Below are 20,452 nucleotides of genomic sequence, written 5' to 3'. Positions count from 1 at the left end.
GAGGGAGGCGATGAGCAAGGCACAGACTGCAGAGAGAGGCCGAGAAGTAAACAGGAAATGACAACCCAGTGACATAAGTGCCTTAGTAAGAACGAGCCCGGATGCTCTTGGAGAACAGAGGAGGTTCCTTATTTGTGAGATTTCCACAAGGATTTATCAATTGCTAAATAATGGTGTTTCATTTTGTTTGGCTTTTCGAATGCCTGTGAAGAGCCAAAAGTATCATCCAAGAATGAGTAAGTTTACTAACTTCATCTCTCCTAATTATCACATCCAAATATGCCTGAAAGGCTAGGTATCACATAAATACAAGGGCGGTATTTATCATAATATTATCCACTGTCTTCTTCTATTCTGAATAGAGGTGTAATGCACACATCTGCAGGTACTTTCTCATCAGCTCCATTCTCACTTTCTACTTCTATAAAACGGTGATATTACTACCACACACCAGACATATTTGCATTTAAATCAATATAATGGTTAAATCTAATTAGAAAAAAAGAATTATCCCATGGTTATGTAAGTCAAATAATTATGCTGTACACCTTAAACTTATACAGTGCTGTATGTCAATTATATCTCAATAAAACTGGACGGAAAAAAAAAACTCTAGCCCTTTGTCTCAGCAGAGTTGAGTTCAGTCTCTCATGAAAGTGGAAGATTTTCTTCCCTTCATTCATTTTAACACTGTGTACTGAAGTTTAGGAACCACAGACCTGTAGGATGAACTCTAAGCTCTTTTTTTTTTTTTTTTTGGCCATGGATAATCTGATCTAAATTTTCTCTTTCCAAGCTTTCCTTCCACTATTTTTACCCCAACCAAATATATCTACTTTCAATTTTTTTAATTCAGTTTTTATTAAAGTATAATTGCTTTACAATATTCTGTTCATTTCAAGTGTACACTATAGTGATTCAGTATTTTTGCAGATTATATTCCTTTAAAGGTTTTATAAGACAATGGGTATAGCTCCCTGTGCTATACAGTAAATACTTGTTGCTTATCTATTCAGTATATAGTGGTTTATATCTGTTAATCCTGTATCCCTAATTTGTCCCTCCTCCCTTCAATTTCTGTTTGCTATTTATCTGTAAAATGGTCCCCCCTCCTCTCTCTTTGCCTAAGACCTGCTCTCATTTCAAGACCCAGTTTATCTCGGTTCCTCCATAAATACAAAACATTTCTCTAGCTTTCCTTCCCTTCTTGCTCTACCTACTAAAAGCTCCTTTTTTTTTCATTAAAAATCCTGTGGAATTTGGTTGACTTTTTCATTCCATACAACAGCTCCCAAATGTGCACCTCCAATCCAGACCTCCTTCTAGAACTTCAGACTTGTGTATTCAACAGCCTTTCTGACACTCCCACTGAGATGAAAAATGGACATCTTTCACTCAACATTTCCAAAACAGACCTCCTCATCTTTTTCAAAAAACGCCTCTACCTGATGACAACTCATCTTTCTAGTTGCTCAGGTGAAAAAGCCTGGAACTGTCCTTATTGTCTTTCTCTCACACCCGTATCTAATCTGTCTAGGTATCCGGTAGTATCCACCTTTAAAATATATTCAAATCTAACCACTTCCCACCCTCTCCCTTGCTATCTGCCCAGTGGAGCCACCATCCCCTCTCCTAGATTACTGAACTAGCCACAGAATTGGTCTCCAGGTCTCCACTTTGGCCCCTACCTGCAAAGTCTATTTTTGCACAGCAGTCAGAATGATCCTTTTAAAACACAGTCACACCATGTCACCTTCAGTGGCTCCTGTTTCACTTAGAAAAACACTCAGAATCTTACAATGACTTACAAAACTCTCCATGATCGCTCACCTCCCTCCACACTCTCCTACTCATCTCAGGCCTCCTCCCCCAGCTACCTCCACTCTGCACACTGGCTGCCTTGCTCCTCTTTAAACCAGCCACATACACTCCCATCTTAGGCTCTGTTTGAGCTGCTCCCTCCGCAAGAACACTCTTCCCTTGCATGGTCTTCAGGGCTCACTCCCTCACCTTCCTCAAGGCTTTGCTTAAATCTCTTCTCAAGGGAAAATATTCAGATGCCTTATTTAATATAACAACGTGCCGCCAAACTTTCTCTCCATCTCTGACACAACTGATGTTCCTTTTTCTGAAATCACCTTACTCTTAAAACCACCTCGAGTCACGTTACGGTCCCCTTAGAACTAGCAAGACCTAGAAAGACTTCCTCTTTCCAGGAAGCAAACAACCTGTACATTCCAAATGAGTCATTAAGCTTCAGCATCCCTGCACACAGAAACTGTGCATGGTTATAGGATGCAGACAAAGATTTGTTCCCTGCTTCTGTGAAAGAGAGGTGAAAAAAGACAGCTGGAGGTACAGAATAGGAAGGGGTTGGAGAAAGAACGTTATTTCAATGAGCAAAACACTGAGATACCATATACCACAAATGTCTGTAATCTCAACCGCATCCTGAGGGACCAGGAAACCTACACATTACAACATCCACAAAACCTATAAATTGCAACATGAATTGAAGATAAAAAGGGGAAAAAAAACAACTAGCTATTTTCAAAATAAAAACAGGCATTGTTAAAGAGTTATCCAGGGAATTCAATAGTGACCCAAGAGTCCATATCGATGCTTGTTTTCCCTGCAATGTTTTCTTACAACAAGAAACAAACTATCTCTCTACAGATAATATTGAGTTGCTTTGTTTTGTTTGCTGGAGGAAGGATGTCTCTCAAATTAAAATATAAAACCATAAAATCATGAGATGGAGGTGGCGCCTTCAAGATGGCGGAAGAGTAAGACGCGGAGATCACCTTCCTCCCCACAAATACATCAGAAATACATCTACACGTGGAACAACTCCTACAGAACACCTACTGAAGGCTGGCAGAAGACCTCAGACCTCCCAAAAGGCAAGAAACTCCCCATGTACCTGGGTAGGGCAAAAGAAAAAAGGAAAAACAGAGAAAAAGAATAGGGATGGAACCTGCCCCTCTGGGAGGGAGCTGTGAAGGAGGAAACGTTTCCACACACTAGGAAACCCCTTCACTGGCAGAGACGGGGGGTGGCAAGGGGGAAGCTTCGGAGCCACGGAGGAGAGCGCAGCAAAAGTGGTGCAGAGGGCAAAGCAGAGAGATTCTTGCACAGAGGATCGGTGCTGACCAGCACTCACCAGCCCGAGAGGCTTGTCTGCTCAGCCGCCGGGATGGGTGGGGGATGGGAGCTGAGGCTTCGGCTTCAGAGGTCAGATCCCAGGGAGAGGACTGAGGTTGGCTGCGTGAACACTGCCTGAAGGGGGCTAGTGCACCACAGCTAGCCAGGACGGAGTCCAGAAAAAAATCTGGACCTGCCTAAGAGGCAGGAGACCATTGTTTTCGGGTGCGCGAGGAGAGGGGCTTCAGAGCACCAGCTAAACGAGCTCCAGAAAAGAGCACGAGCCACAGCTATCAGCGTGGATGCCAGAGACGGGCATGAAATGCTAAGACTGCTGCTGCAGCCACCAAGAAGCCTGCGTGCAAGCACAGGTCACTATCCACACCTCCCCTCCCAGGAGCCTGTGCAGCCCGCCACTGCCAGGGTCCCGGGATCCAGGGACAACTTCCCCGGGAGAACGCACGACGCGCCTCAGGCTGGTGCAACGTCACGCCGGCTTCTGCCACCGCAAGCTCGCCCCGCAACCGTACCCCTCCCTCTCCCCAGCCTCAGTGAGCCAGAGCCCCAGAATCAGCTGCTACTTTAACCCCGTCCTGTCTGGGCGAAGAACAGATGACCTCAGGTGACCTACACGCAGAGGCGGGTCCAAATCCCGAGCTGAACCCCAGGAGCTGTGAGAACAAAGAAGAGAAAGGGAAATCTCTCCCAGCAGCCTCAGGAGCAGCGGATTAAATCTCCACAATCAACGAGATGTAGCCTGCATCTGTGGAATACCTGAATAGACAACGAATCATCCCAAATTGAGAAGGTGGACTTTGGGAGCAACTGTAGACTTGGGGTTTGCTTTCTGCATCTAATTTGTTTCTGGTGTTATCTTTATCTTAGTTTTTTATTTAGACATTATTATCACTGGAAGATTTGTTTATTAATTTGGTTGCTCTCTCTCTTTTTTTAAATATATATATATATATTTTTTCCTTTTTATTTTTTTGTGAGTATGTATATGTATGCTTCTTTGTGATTTTGTCTGTGTAGATTTGCTTTTGTCATTTATCTTAGGGTTCTGTCTGTCCATTTTTTGAGGGTTTTTTTGTTTATTTTTTAGAATAGTTTTTAGTGCTTGTTATCATTGGTGGAATTGTTTTTTCGTTTAGTTGCCCTCTTCTTTCTTTTTTTAATTATTTTTTATTTTTACTTTTAATAATTTTTTATTTCAATAACTTTATTTTATAGTTTTTCTTTCTTTTTTTTTTTTTTTTGCAGTACATGGGCCTCTCACTGCTGTGACCTCTCCCGCTGCGGAGCACAGGCTCCGGACACACAGGCTCAGTGGCCATGGCTTACAGGGCCAGCTGCTCCACGGCATGTGGGATCTTCCTGGACCGGGGCACGAACCCATGTCCCCTGCGTCGGCAGGCGGACTCCCAACCACTGTGCCACCAGGGAAGCCCTCTTTCTTTGTTTTTCTACCTTTTCTTCTGAACCGTGTGGCTAACAGGATCTTGGTGCTCTGGCCAGGTGTCAGGCCTGAGCCTCTGAGGTGACAGAGCCAAGTTCAGAACATTGGTCCACTAGAGACCTCCTGGCCCCACATAATACCAAACAGTGAAAGCTCTCCCAGAGATCTCCATGTCCACGCTAAGACCCAGCTCCACTCAACGACCGGCAAGCTACAATGCTGGACACCGCATGACACACAATTAGAAAGACAGGAACACAAACACACCCATTAGCAGAGAGGCTGCCTAAAATCATACTAAGGTCACAGACACCCCAAAACACACCACCGGATGTGGTCCTGCCCACCAGAAAGACAAGATCCAGCCTCATCCACCAGAACACAGGCACCAGTCCCCTCCACCAGGAAGCCTACACAACCCACTGAACCAGCCATAACCACGGGAAGCAGACAACATAAACAACAGGAACTATGAACCTGCAGCCTGCAAAAAGAAGACCCCAAACACAGTAAGTTAAGCAAAACGAGAAGACATATAAATACACAGCAAATGAAGAAGCAGGTAAAAACCCACCAGACCAAACAAATGAAGAGGAAATAGGCTGTCTACCTGAAAAAGAATTCAGAGCAATGATAGTAAAGATGATCCAAAATCTTGGAAATAGAATGGAGAAAATACAAGAAACATTTCCCAAGGAACTAGAAGAACTAAAGAGCAAACAAACAAGGATGAACAACACAAAAAATGAAATTTAAAATTCTCTAGAAGGAACCATTAGCAGAATAACTGAGGCAGAAGAACAGATAAGTGACCTGGAAGATAAAACAGTGAAAATAATTACAGTAGAGCAAAATAAAGAAAAAGAATGAAAAGAATTGAGGACAGTCTCAGAGACCTCTGGGACAACATTTAACTCACCAGCATTCGAATTACAGGGGTCCCAGAAGAAGAAGAGAAAAAAGAGAGACTGAGAAAATAGTTGAAGATTATAGTTGAAAACTTCCCTAAGATGGGAAAGGAAATATTCAATCAAGTCCAGGAAGTGCAGAGAGTCCCATACAGGATAAATCCAAGGAGAAACACACCAAGACACGTATTAATAAAACTATTAGACATTAAATACAAAGAAAAAATATTAAAAGCAGCAAGGGAAAAGCAACAAATAACATATAAGGGAATCCCCATAATGTTAACAGCTGATCTTTCAGCAGAAATTCTGCAAGCCAGAAGGGAGTGGCAGGACATATTTAAAGTGATGAAAGGGAAAACCTACAATCAAGATTACTCTACCCAGCAAGGATCTCATTCAGATTTGATGGAGAAATTAAAAGCTTTACAGACAAGCAAAAGCTAAGAGAATTCAGCACCACCAAACCAGCTTTACAACAAATGCTAAAGGAACTTCTCTAGGCAGGAAACACAAGAGGAGGAAAAGACTTACAATAACAAACCCAGAACAATTAAGAAAATGGTAATAGGAACATACATATCAATAACTACCTTAAATGTAAATGGATTAACTGCTCCAACCAAAAGACAAAGACTGGCTGAATGGATACAAAAACAAGACCCATATATATGCTGTTTAAAAGAGACCCATTTCAGACCTAGGGACACATACAGACTGAAAGTGAGGGGATGGAAAAAGATATTCCATGCAAATCGAAATCAAAAGAAAGCTGGAGTAGCAATTCTCATATCAGAAAGAATAGACTTTAAAATAAAGAGTATTATAAGAGACAAAGAAGGACACTACATAATGATCAAGGGATCAATCCAAGAAGAAGATATAACAATTATAAATCTATATGCACCCAACATAGGAGCACCTCAATACATAAGGCAAATGCTAACACATATAAAAGAGGAAATCGACAGTAACACAGTAATAGTGGGGGACTTTATCACCTCACTTACACTGATGGACAGATCATCCATACTGAAAATTAATACGAAAACACAAGCTTTAAATGACACAGTAGAACAGATAGATTTAATTGATATTTATACGACATTTCATTTGAAGACAGCAAATTACACTTTCTTCTCAAGTGCTCATGGAATATTCTCCTGTATAGATCATATCTTGGGTCACAAATCAAGCCTTTGTAAATTTAAGAAAGTTGAAATCATATCAAGTATGTTTTCCGACCACAACACTATGAGACAAGATATCAATTACAGGTAAAAAACTATAAAAAATACAAACACATGGAGCCTAAACAATACACTACCAAATATCCAAGAGATCACTGAAGAAGTCAAAGAGGGGATCAAAAAATACCTAGAAACAAATGACAGAGAAAACAAGATGACCCAAAACCTATGGGATGCAGCAAAAGCAGTTCTAAACGGTAAGTTTATACCAATACAATCTTACCTCAAGAAACAACTCAAATAAACAAACTAACCTTACACCTAAAGCAATTAGAGAAAGAAGAACAAAAAAGCCCCAAAGATAGCAGCAAAGATCAGAGCAGAAATAAATGAAAATGAAATGACAGAAAAGATAGTAAAGATCAATAAAACTAAAAGCTGGTTTTTTAAGAAGATAAACAAAATTGATAAACCATTAGCCAGACTCATCAAGAAAAAAATGGAGAAGACTCAAATCAATAGAATTAGAAATGAAAAAGGAGAAGTAACAACTGATACTGCAGAAATACAAAGGATCATGAGAGATTACTACAACCAACTACATGCCAATAAAATGGACAAACTGGAAGAAATGGACAAATTCTTAGAAAAGCACAACCTTCCAAGACTGAACCAGGAAGAAATAGAAAATATAAACAGACCAATCACAAGCACTGAAATTGAAACTGTTATTGAAAATCTTCCAACAAAAGCCCAGGACCAGATGAGTTCACAGCGAATTCTATTAAACATTTAGAGAAGAGCTAACACCTATCCTTCTCAAACTCTTCCAAAATATAGCAGACAGCAGAACACTCCCAAACTCATTCTACGAGGCCACCATCACCCTGATACCAAAACCAAAGATGACACAAAGAAAGAAAACTACAGACCAATATCACTGATGAACACAGATGCAAAACTCCTCAACAAAATACTAGCAAACAGAATCCAACAGCACATTAAAAGGATCATACACCATGATCAAGTGGGGTTTATCCCAGGAATGCAAGGATTCTTCAATATATGCAAATCAATCAATGTGATACACCATATTAACAAATTGAAGGATAAAAACCATATGATCATCTCAAGAGATTCACAAAAAGCTTTCAACAAAATTCAACATCCATTTATGATTTAAAACCCTCCAGAAAGTAGACATAGAGGGAACTTACCTCAACATAATAAAAGTCATATATGACAAGCCCACAGACAACATCATTCTCAATGGTTAAAAACTGAAACCTTTTCCACTAAGACCAGGAAGTAGAGAAGGTTGCCCACTCTCACAACTATTATTCAACATAGTTTTGGAAGCTTTAGCCACAGCAATCAGAGAAGAAAAGAAATAAAAGGAATCCAAATCATAAAAGAAGTAAAACTGTCATTGTTTGCAGATGACATGACACTATATATAGAGAATCCTAAAGATGCTACCAGAAAACTACTAGAGCTAATCAATGAATTTGGTAAAGGAGCAGGATACAAAATTGATGCACAGAAATCTGCATTCCTATACACTAATGATGAAAAATCTGAAAGAGAAGTTAAAGAAACACTCCCATTTACCACTGCAACAAAAAGAATAAAATACCTAGGAATAAATCTACCTAAGAAGACAAACGACCTGTATGCAGAAAACTATAAGACACTGATGAAAGAAATTAAAGATGATACAAACAGATGGAGCGATATACCATGTTTTGGATTGGAAGAATCAACATTGTGAAAATGACTCTACTACCCAAAGCAATCTACAGATTCAATGCAATCCCTATCAAACTACCACTGGCGTTTTTCATAGGACTACAACAAAAATTTTCACAATTTGTGTGGAAACATAAAAGACCCCAAATAGCCAAAGCAGTCTTGAGAACGAAAAATGGAACTAGAGGATTCAGGCTCCCTGACTTCAGACTATACTATAAAGCTACAATCATCAAGACAGTACAGTACTGGCACAAAAACAAAAATATAGATCAATGGAACAGGATAGAAAGCCCAGAGATAAACCCATGCACATATGGTCACCTTATCTTTGGCAAAGGAGGCAAGAATATACAGTGGAGAAAAGACAGCCTCTTCAATAAGTGGTGCTGGGAAAACTGGACAGCTACATGTAAAAGAATGAAATTAGAACACTCTCTAACACCATACACAAAAATAAACTCCAAACGGATTAAAGACCGAAATGTAAGGCCAGGCACTATAAAACTCTTAGAGGGAAACCTAGGCAGAACATTCTATAAGATAAATCACAGCAAGGTCCTTTATGACCCACCTCCTAGAGAAATGGAAATAAAAACAAAAATAAACAAATGGGAACTAATCAAACTTAAAATCTTTTGCACAGCAAAGGAAACCATAAACAAGAGGAAAAGACAAGCTTCAGAATGGGAGAAAATATTTGCAAATGAAGCAACTGACAAAGGATTAATCTCCAAAATATACAAGCAGCTCATGCAGCTCAATATCAAAAAAAGCAAACAACCCAATCCAACAATGGGTGGAAGATCTAAATCGACATTTCTCCAAAGATTGCCAACAAACCCATGAAATGATGCTCAACATCACTAATCATTAGAGAAATGCAAATCAAATCTACAATGATGTATTACCTCACACTGGTCAGAATGGCCAACATCAAAAAGTATACAAACAATAAATGCTGGAGAGGATGTGGAGAAATGGGAACCCGCTTGCATTGTTGGTGGGAATGTAAATTGATACAGTCATTATGGAGAACAATATGGAGGTTCCTTAAAAAACTAAAAATAGAACTACCATATGATCCAGCAATCCCACTACTGGGCATATACCCTGAGGAAACCATAATTCAAAAAGAGTCATGTACCAGAATGTTCATTGCAGCACTATTTACAATAGCCAGGACATGGAAGCAACCTAAGTGTCCATTGACAGATGAATGGATAAGATATGGCACATATATACAATGGAATGTTACTCATCCATAAAAAGAAATGAATTTGAGTTATTTGTAGTGAGGTGGATGGATTTAGAGACTGTCATACAGCGTGAAGTAAGTCAGAAAGAGAAAAATAAGTACCATATGCTAACACATATATATGGGATCTAAAAAAAAAAAAAAGGTTCTGACAAACCTAGGGGCAGGACAGGAATAAAGACTCAGAGGTAGAGAATGGACTTGAGGACACGGGGTGGGAAAGGGTAAGCTGGGATGAAGTGAGAGAGTGGCATGGTCATATATACACTACCAAATGTAAAATAGATAGCTAGAGGGTAGCAGCTGCATAGCACAGGGAGATCAGCTCTGTACTTTGTGTCCACCTAGAGAGGTGGGATAGGGAGGGTGGGAGGGAGATGCAAGAGGGAGGAGATATGGGGATATATGTATATGTATAGCTGGTTCACTTTGTTATATAGCAGAAACTAACATACCATTGTAAAGCCTTTATACTCCAATAAAGATGTTAAAAAAAAAATCATGAGATGTGAGAAAATGTTTAGGTTTGGGATTTTGGTCTTTTGAAGGGGAGGACTTTTTTTTTTTTTGCATTGATTTATATATTTTTAACAAAGAAAATGCACTCATAAGAATATCAGCCATGTTATCAGTTCCTTTTAGTGCTTTGTGTTTTCATGTTCAACAATCTAATGTCAAGATAAACCAAAAAAATTAACTATAAGGAAAACACTCTCTTATCAATGGAATTTATATATCCAAATATTGCATCTTAGGTAATGCAAATCAACCATCTTAACTAAATTATAGTTTCAGTGTAGTTTCAAACCAAGATATTATAAAGTTCTCAGAATCAAGTTCCTTACTCTTGAGAAAGCACCAACATTAAAAGGGACAAAATAATAAGCTCACTCATTAAGATGCACTAATAATTTAAAAAACATGATAAATGTCTTAGATACTATAATGCAACCTTCATTAACAGAAAGACATTATTTCCTTTACATAGTTAATGTTTTAAGAAAAAAATGTTTCATTTGGAAATCATTTTCCTACCTTATTCTAATATTTAAATATGACTTCAATTTTATAAATATCAAAATATAATGTATACTCTTTAAAATCCCTTTAAAGGAGACTAAAGGAAAAAACAAAACAACCTACAATAACTTCTATACAAACATTTTCTTGTAATGGTCTCCAGTGTTACTATTTGTACTTTCTTTACTGTAGGATGCAACAATATTGAAGGTCCATAAATTATTTCTGGAGAGAGTTATTTTTTAAAAAGTAACTTTATGTGAACAGTGACTTACACATTCTGTGGCTGTGACTATTAGTGAGCCTGAGATGACAGAATTTCCTCCATTAAAGCTCACTGAAACATCAAGAGTTCTGAAAGAAAATGCAGAAACAATAATTAAGAGTAATTAAAAACTGGAGTTTTGTGGAAAATTTTTCTTTCCTTAAATTATTCAGAATTAGCCAGAGAGTCTACTTTAAAAGTCAAAGCATTTGATCGGTTATCTTAGCGTTTTTCTTTCTTAGTTCTAGTAGCCAGAGGCAAATTCCTTAAGTGATCTAATTGTTCCTAAAAGAAGCATTAATGTCAATAGAAACATGAAGAAATTCCTGTTGTTGTCATTGTTCCAGTTTAAAGTAATACATTTTTAGGAAAAGAATTAAATTAAAAAATTCCTTAATCCAGAAAAATGCTGAGATTGTTTCAGGTTCACAAAAACCTAAAATGGGGAAAATACTTCCATCCGACTCAGCTTTTCCCTGTCTCTAGACATTACCATTATCACAAGATCATTGTTTAAGAATATAAAAATGGAAATAGAAACTGGGCATAGAGGGAAGTTACCTCAACATAATAAAAGGCATATATGACAAACCCACAGCCAACATCATTCTCAATGGTGAAAAACTGAAAGCATTTTCTCTAAGATCAGGAACAAGACAAGGGTGCCCACTCTTACCAGTATTATTCAACATAGTTTTGGAAGTTTTAGCCATGGCAATCAGAGAAGAAAAAGAAATAAAAGGAATACAAATTGGAAAAGGATTAAAACAGTCACTGTTTGCAGATGACATGATACTATACATAGAGAATCCTAAAGAGGCCACCAGAAAGCTACTAGAACTAATAAATGAATTTGGTAAAGTAGGAGAATACAAAGTTAATGCAGAGAAATCTCTTGGATTCCTATACACTAATGATGAAAAATCAGAAAGACAAATTAAGGGAACAGATTTGCCACTGCAACAAAAAGGATAAAATACCTAGGAATAAATCTACCTAAGAAGGCAAAAGACCTGTATACAGAAAATTATAAGACACTGATGAAAGAAATCAAAGATGATACAAACAGATGGACAGATATACCATGTTCTTGGATGAGAAGAATCAACATTGTGAAAATGACTATACTACCCAAAGCAATCTACAGATTCAGTGCAATCCCTATCAAATTACCAATGGCATTTTTCACAGAACTAGAGCAAAAAAATTTCCAATGTGTATGGAAACACAAGATACCCTGAATAGCCAAAGCAACCTTGAGAAAGAAAAACGGAGCTGGAGGAATCAGGTTCCCAGACTTCAGACTATACTACAAAGCTCCAGACTTCAGACTATACTACAAAGCTACGGTAATCAAGACAGTATGGTACTGGCACAAAAAGAGAAATACAGATCAATGGAACAGGATAGAAAACCCAGAGATAAACCCATGCACATATGGTCACCTTATCTTTGACAAAGGAGGCAAGAATATACAGTGGAGAAAAGACAGCCTCTTCAATAGGTGGTGCTGGGAAAACTGGACAGCTACATATAAAAGAATGAAATTAGAACACTCCCTAACACCATACACAAAAATAAGCTCAAAATGGAATTAAAGACCTAAATATAAGGCCAGAAACTATAAAACTCTTAGAGGAAAACATAGGCAGAACACTCTATGAGACAAATCAAAGCAGGATCCTTTTTGATCCACCTCCTAGAGAAATGGAAATAAAATCAAAAATAAACAAATGGGAACTAATGAAACTTAAAATCTTTAGCACAGCAAAGGAAACCATAAACAAGATGAAAGGACAACCTTCAGAATGGGGGAAAATATTTGCAAATGAAGCAACTGACAAAGAATTAATCTCCAAAATATACAAGCAGCTCATTCAGATCAATACCAAAAAAACAAACAACCCAATCCAAAAATGGGCAGAAGACCTAAACAGAGATTTCTCCAAAGAAGATATAGATTGCCCACAAACATATGAAAGGATGCTCAACATCACTAATCATTAGAGAAATGAAAATCAAAACCATAATGAGGTATCACCTCACACCAGTCAGAATGGCCATCATCAAAAAATCTACAAACAATAAATGCTGGAGAGGGCGTGGAGAAAAGGGAAGCTCTTGCACTGTTGGTGGGAATGTAAATTGATACAGCCACTATGGAGAACAGTATGGAGGTTCCTTAAAAAACTAAAAATAGAACTACCATACGAGCCAGCATCCCACTACTAGGCATATACCCTGAGAAAACCATAACTCAAAAAGAGTCAGGTACCACAATGTTCATTGCAGCTCTATTTACAATAGCCAGGACATGGAAGCAACCTAAGTGTCCATTAACAGATGAATGGAGAAAGAAGATGTGGCACATATGTACAATGGAATATTACTCAGCCATAAAAAGAAACAAAATTGAGTTATTTGTAGTGAGGTGGATGGACCTAGAGTCTGTCATACAGAGTGAAGTAAGTCAGAAAGAGAAAAACAAATACCATATGCTAACACATATATATGGGATCTAAAACAAACGGTACTGATGAACCTGGTGGCAGGGCAGGAATAAAAACACAGATGTAGAGAATGGAGTTGAGGACACAGAGAGGGGAAGGGGAAGCTGGGACAAAGCGAGAGAGTAGCATTGACATATATACACTACCAAATGTAAAATGCATGGTTAGTGGGAAGCTGCTACACAGCACAGGGAGATCATCTCAATGCTTTGTGATGACCTAAAGGGGTGGGATAGGGAGGATGGGAGGGAGGCTCAAGAGGGAGGGGGTATGGGGATATGTGTATACATATAGCTGATTCACTCTGTTGTACAGCAGAAACTAACACAACATTGTAAAGCAATTATACTCCAATAAAGATATTAAAAAAATAGTTATTACAAGATGCAAACTATTATATATAAAATGGATAAACAATAAGGTCTTAATGTATAGCACAGGGAACTATATTCAATATTCTGTGATAAACCATAATGGAAAAGAATATGGAAAATAATGTATATATGTATAACTGAATCACTTTTCTATACACCAGAAACTAACACAATATTGTAAATCAACTATACTTCAATAAAATAAAATTTTTAAAAAAATGGAAATAACAAACCATTGAAAGATAAAATATAGAGAAAGTGATCATGAAAGACAGAGTAAACTAAATGAAAAAAAAAAGGAACGCAATTTACATATTTGTAGGCATTTGTTGTAAATGTTCAGGATTTTAAAATATCCTGACAAAGGTAGAACAAAAGGAGAATAATTTTTGTCCATTGCTAAGAAATATAGCTCTCATTCTGAAAATATGATTTCAACTAATAATACAATTAAAATATTTACAATTTCATTGATTCAGATTCTAATAATTTATCATTTGGGATCAGTAGGTGATTTTTTTTTCATAGCTCTAAGAAGATATCAAAGAGAAAAAGATGACAAGGAGTTTTTAAAGTATTGAGGAAACAGCTCTTTTCCAAAAGAGTTTATGAAGTATATTACCACAGAATAATCAGTATACCAACAAAACAAAGCTATCCATTTATTAATGTGGAAGCAGTAGGCAGCATTTTGTTAATCTAGCTTCTATAGAACACCATGCTCCAATGCTCACAAAATATTCTAAATTCCAAGAATTAAAAGCCAGAAACTTTGCCTTAATTACTCTAAATTTAGACGATTTCTTCTCTATGCCTTGAGTTGTGTGCCAAATACTATTAGCTATTGAGAGTTAGGATAAAACGGAAGCAATCTCAAGCCACTGGTAAGATTTTCAGTAATGATGCTAGGGAGAGGAGATGAGAAATATTATTCAGTCCCTACCATGGGCCAGATGCTATCCTGGACAGTTTATGGATATTATCTCATCTAATTCTTAAAAGAACTCTTAAAGTAAGTAGTTTCACAGTTTTACAGCTGGGGTACATAGGTCCCAAAATGTTAATTACCTTGTCCAAAGTGGTAAAGCTAGGATTCTCACAAATTCTGAATTCTTTCCATCATACCACACAGGCTTGAAGAAATGAAAGTTCTTAATGTGTATTTTTCCCTCAATGTGATATTTAGTTTGGATTCTTACAGGGCTAGAACCCCTAGGAAAGACAGGACTAGCAAACTTCTAGCTGAACTCTTCTTCAAAATTCAGGATTACTCCTATTAAAAATATTCCTTGTAAAATATTCCCTTTAAAACATTTTGTTAAAAAAAAAAAAAGTTTAGCTAAATCCAGAAAAGAACAAGAACTTGGGGTACTTATATCAAATTAACTAAACTTCTGAACTATTCCAACACAGAATGCCAAGTGGCTTATTTAAGAAAGAAAACTTAAACCTACTTGCTTTTTCTGCAGAACTCAGTGCCTTGTTTTGCTTTGTTTTTTTGGAAGATTAAGCATAGTTCAATCCAAAAATAATGTTTCCTAGATCCTAATTCCTCCACTTTAAAGCATGTACCAGAAAGCATATGACACAGAAAGCACGGTTTTGGTTTGTGGGGGAAGTTTACTGGATTCATAATAATGTATGATTGTTGCAGGTAATCTTATCGATTCAACTTTAAAGGGATCAGTAGACATTGACCAAAGTTGTTTATAATCTGGCACGTAGAACTCACCAGAAATGAACCAGTTCTCTAATTAATGAAGGAAACATTTAATGCTTATCCAAATGGAATAAGAACAGATGTATTTTATAACAAAATTCACTCTTTTCTATAGTTTCCCATAGCATGCTGATGAGGTCTTGTAGGCAACCAAACCAATTTGCACATTATTCTTAAAATCTCAGTCTAGTATAATGTAGCTGGTGTCTGATCAAACTGAGTTAGTCTCCACAGACATGGAAAGCCACCGGATGATTCTTCTGACACATGGATTCAGTTGAAACAATATAATATTCACCTTCCTGAGAGCAGTAGTAGCACGATCAAACCACTACCAGAAACAACAGTACTCATAATAACAGTGTTTATCGATTCCTTACTATGTTTTGTTTTTGTTTTTGTTTTTTTTTGCGGTACGCGGGCCTCTCACTGCTGTGGCCTCTCCCAAAGTGGAGTTACAGGCTCCGGACGCGCAGGCCCAGTGGCCATGGCTCACGGGCCCAGCCGCTCCGCGGCATGTGGGATCCTCCCGGACCGGGGCACGAACCCGTGTCCCCTGCATCGGCAGGCGGATTCCCAACCACTGCGCCACTAGGGAAGCCCCGATTCCTTTCTATTAGCTAAACACATTAACACATCTTCTCACTTAATTCTCACAACAACCCACTGAGGGCGGCTATAGCATTATCTCCATTTTCCAAATAAAGGACCTGAAGCTTAAAAAGGTAACTTACCCAAATATTGGACTTCTCTGGCTCTGTAGTCAAAGTGCTTTCACTTCTACTGCATACCACCTTAATCCTCAGTAAGTGCTTTAGGGTCTTACATCTAAATTTCACTCACTGGCGAGAGCTTTGTCTCACTTCTCCAGTGTCACTCTTCCAATTTCTTACTATATTCACATATTTCTCATAGTTATAATGGCATTTACTATATGATATTTATTTGTGAACATATGTGTATATTTTTATATGTATATATATTTGCTAGGAAATTTTTTCAGAAGTGTTGCAAACATGAAAACACACTCTAAAAGTTATTTCTGCTTTTAAATTTTGTTGTTTCTTTAGAAAAAATTTTGAAATTATTGGTATGATACTGGCACTGCTATGAGCTGATACTTTTGTCCAAAGCTCTGCTACTCCATTGCTGGCAAACAGATTGATAAAACCCATCTCACCCTCTAACCCAGACTCAATACCTTGACCTTTCTTTGCCCCAAGACTCCAATATACGTATATCATGTTTTGTCATATTTTATGTAACTTGCGCTAGTATCTATGGATTTCTCATTCTGATTGCTATATAACTTTTATTGCTGGTTAGTATATTTAGGACAGTAGAACTCATACTCTCAGTTACAGAAACTTTATTATGGGCAAAAATGTATTAAAGCCATATTGTTTTCACATAATTCCATAAAGGAGAGGTGAGTAAAGAGTTTATCTTTATCTGTCCCAAGAATAAAATAAAATTGAAAAAGGGGATAATAGATTCAGCCCACGTGTTGGGGAATCAGGAGTTATAGGTTTGAACCCTAGTCACTACCCTCTCAATCTTGCATTCTTCAATGTGTAAAAGGGGGATAACTGTACCTATTTCAGAGTTGCTTTGGGGAGGAGAGCTTGATAAAATAATGTACATAAAATGTCCAACACAGTGCCTGGAACACAGCGGGTACTCTATAAATTACTGTAACATCTGACTATTTGTCTAAAAAAATTATTCAGCTATCAAGGTACTTTTATATAAACATTTTAGATCCAAATTATAAAACAGCACAGATAATATAGAAGAATGTATTGCAGCAAAGAAATAATTGCCTAATACTTTTTTGTTTACTTTGAAGAATTTCTCTTCACTTAATTCCATATAAAAATAGAGAGAGCTAAATTGTTCCAAAAATGCCTAGTATAACATATAATGGCATGCAAGTTCATGTAAAGAAAATTTTCAAAGCTATTTCCTTCCTGTTACAAAATGTTATCTTGATAAAACCCAGCACTGCAACTATGTTGAGCTGTGTGCTTGAACCTAACACTTAAAACTGTGCTCCAAATTGGTTTCTGAATGTTGGCCAGTAAGTTCAATCAATCACTCAGTCTATTACTCCAATATTTATAAATTGCCTACAATAGGCCAACCTAGGCTGTGCTTGGTAATAGGGCTGCAATAACAAATGAAACACAGCATTACAATGTAACTGAAAGGAAGCCACATGAACAATTACAATAAAATGTGATATTAACTAAAATAGGTATAAGCACAAAGGTACTAGAGGATCATGTGGGAGTTACAACCGACTGAGCCTTGCACGGGGGCATCAACAAAGATTTCCTGCAGGAAGTCACCTCTATGATGAATCCTAAAGGATGATCAAGAATTAGTTAGGAAAAGAGATTAAAAAGGGACCCAAGAAGATGGAGCACTATTTGACAAGCTGGAAGATAAGAAAGGCACAGAACAGTCAAGGAATAAAAGCCATTCAATATGGCATCAACACAGAATGTGAGAGTGAGAATATATGGCTTGAGGCTGAAAAGGAGAGTAGGAGAAGGATAATGAAGAACCCAGGATGCCATATTTAGATATTTAGAATTAGTCTTATGAGTTTTTAAGCCAGGCAGAAATATGGTCAGAATTGTGTTTTACAAAGATCACTTGTTGCATCGTAGAGCATGGATTGGAAGAGTAAATTTCTACAGGAGAAGACCAGTTAACAATGTCATAGTGTATTTCACTATTGGTAGGAATGGAAATTGGTGCACCTACTATGAAAAACAGGATGGAGGTTCCCCCAAAAATTAAGAATGGAACTACCATATGATCCAGTTATTCCACTTCTGGGTAGTTATCTGAAGAATACAAAAACACCAATTCAAAAAGATATATGCACCCTAATGTTCACTGCAGCATTATTTACAATTGCCAAGATATAGAAGCAGCAATGTAAGTGCCCACTGATGGATGAACGGCTAAAGAAGACGTAGTATCTATGTACAATGGAATACTACTCAACCATAAAAAAATGGAATCTTGACATTTGTGACAACATGGATGGACCTTGAGGGTACTAAGTGAAATAAGTCAGATGGAGAAAGACAAATATGTACGATTTCATTCATATGTGGAATATAAAAACAAAGAAACAAAACAAAACAAAAACAAGTGCCTAGATACAGAGAACAAATTGATGGCTACCAGAGGGGAAGAGCTGGAGGGCAAAATGGGTAAAGGGGGTCAACTGTATGCTGACAGATGGAAACTAGACTTTTGGTGGTGAGCATACTGTAGTGTATACAGAAGTCAAACCTTAATATTTGTATACATGAAGCTTATATAATGTTATAAACCAATGTTACCTCAATTAAAAAAAATTTTTTTAAAGAATTTCTCAGTGAATTTCAAATAAGGACCAAAGTAGAACTGAACCAAATAGTGTCAATGAGGGTAATCTGAAATGAAAATTGAGAGGTATTAAGCAGTTGGATTAAAAAGGACTTGGACATTTATAGGATGTAGGAGGTGAGGAAGAAAGAGTAGTTAAAGATGGCTTCAAAGTTTGTGTTTTGCACAGGAAGGTGGGTAATCTTGCACAGGAAACATGAAAGGAACAGGTTTGAACAGAAGTACATGAGTTTAATTTGGGAACTTCAGGTTTAATTTGCCTAAGGGAAATCCAAGTTAATGAGCTGACATTTGGATAGTGGACACTTGGTTGGTTTCAAGCTAAGGGAAAGATCTTGTCTGGAGATTTGGAACTCATAGCAAGAAAAGGAAGACTTAGAGAAGGTGAGTTTATGGGTCAGGAATCCAGCCATGGTGAAAACTGACTAGGAACTGTAAGAAGAGGAGCCGGAGGTAACACTGGAGAAGAAACAGTCCCGGAGGTGAGACTATGAAGTCGTGAAAGACAAGGAAAGACCTTCTTCTGAGACAAGACTGGCCCACAGTACAGATAATTCTGGGTGGTCAGGGAAGGCGAGGCTCAGAACTGAGGACTCCTTCAACTTCCTTTTCTATAAGTTGGTTCTACATTGTTTAGAATTGCTTACAAATATGTTCAACGGCTCTTTGCTCCATCCTCAGACCATTTAAGTAGAAGGATAGAAGAAACCTGAACAACTTAACAAAAAGACTGCTTGAAGTGCATTTTAATGTCAATTGGTCTTCAATTAATAGTGATAAAACTAGGGCTTCCCTGGTGGCGCAGTGGTTGAGAGTCCACCTGTCGATGCAGGGGACACGGGTTCATGCCCCGGTCCGGGAAGATCCCACATGCCGCAGAGTGGCTGGGCCCGTGAGCCATGGCCGCTGAGCCTGCACGTCCAGAGCCTGTTGCTCCACAACGGGAGAGGCCACAACAGTGAGAGGCCCGCGTACGGCAAAAAAAAAAAAAAAAAATAGTGATAAAACTAAATTCAAGGGTACTAAATTCATTCCACATGAGAAATTATTAAATAGTATTCTGATATATAAGTAAATAAAATTCAAAGTCCTAACGGTCACAGTGCTTTAATTTAATGTTTAATGATGTAAGACAATTCCAGAACAGGAGAACAGCTCATTGCCATATGTTAGGGCTACTCTGATCTGAGGAAATTTCATATTGCATAAAATATGGTTGACATTTCAATCATAGCAACCTATTTGCAAAGTATTTATTTGCTGCTGACTTTATGGATGTCCAATAAAAGACTGCCATTTTATGATCCATTTAAAAAGATGAAAAAATTAAATAAAATTGTGAAAGACATTTGCTGGAAGTAATAAATAATTTACCTCCAATTTGCACATACTGAAAATTAAACTGGCAACTACTCAAAAAGCTATTAAAATTATGGTGACTTAAGAT

General features: G+C 37.7%; 1 protein-coding gene across 2 annotated transcripts in view; it reads right to left on the bottom strand.

Annotated features, from left to right (window-relative positions):
- Positions 1-20,452, bottom strand: part of ANTXR2 (ANTXR cell adhesion molecule 2) — a 163,546-nt gene that overhangs the window by 96,003 nt on the left and 47,091 nt on the right. For both annotated transcript variants that reach the window (XM_004280165.4, XM_049709391.1), the window contains one exon: positions 11,004-11,082. In XM_004280165.4, coding sequence (XP_004280213.2) covers positions 11,004-11,082 — 79 coding nt within the window. The remainder of the gene's footprint in view (positions 1-11,003; positions 11,083-20,452) is intronic.

This window comes from Orcinus orca, chromosome 4 (genome assembly GCF_937001465.1).
Source record: "Orcinus orca chromosome 4, mOrcOrc1.1, whole genome shotgun sequence".
In the NCBI taxonomy this organism is placed as follows: domain Eukaryota; kingdom Metazoa; phylum Chordata; class Mammalia; order Artiodactyla; family Delphinidae; genus Orcinus; species Orcinus orca.
Note: the sequence above shows the minus strand (reverse complement) of the source record. Positions and strands in the feature narration are given on the sequence as shown.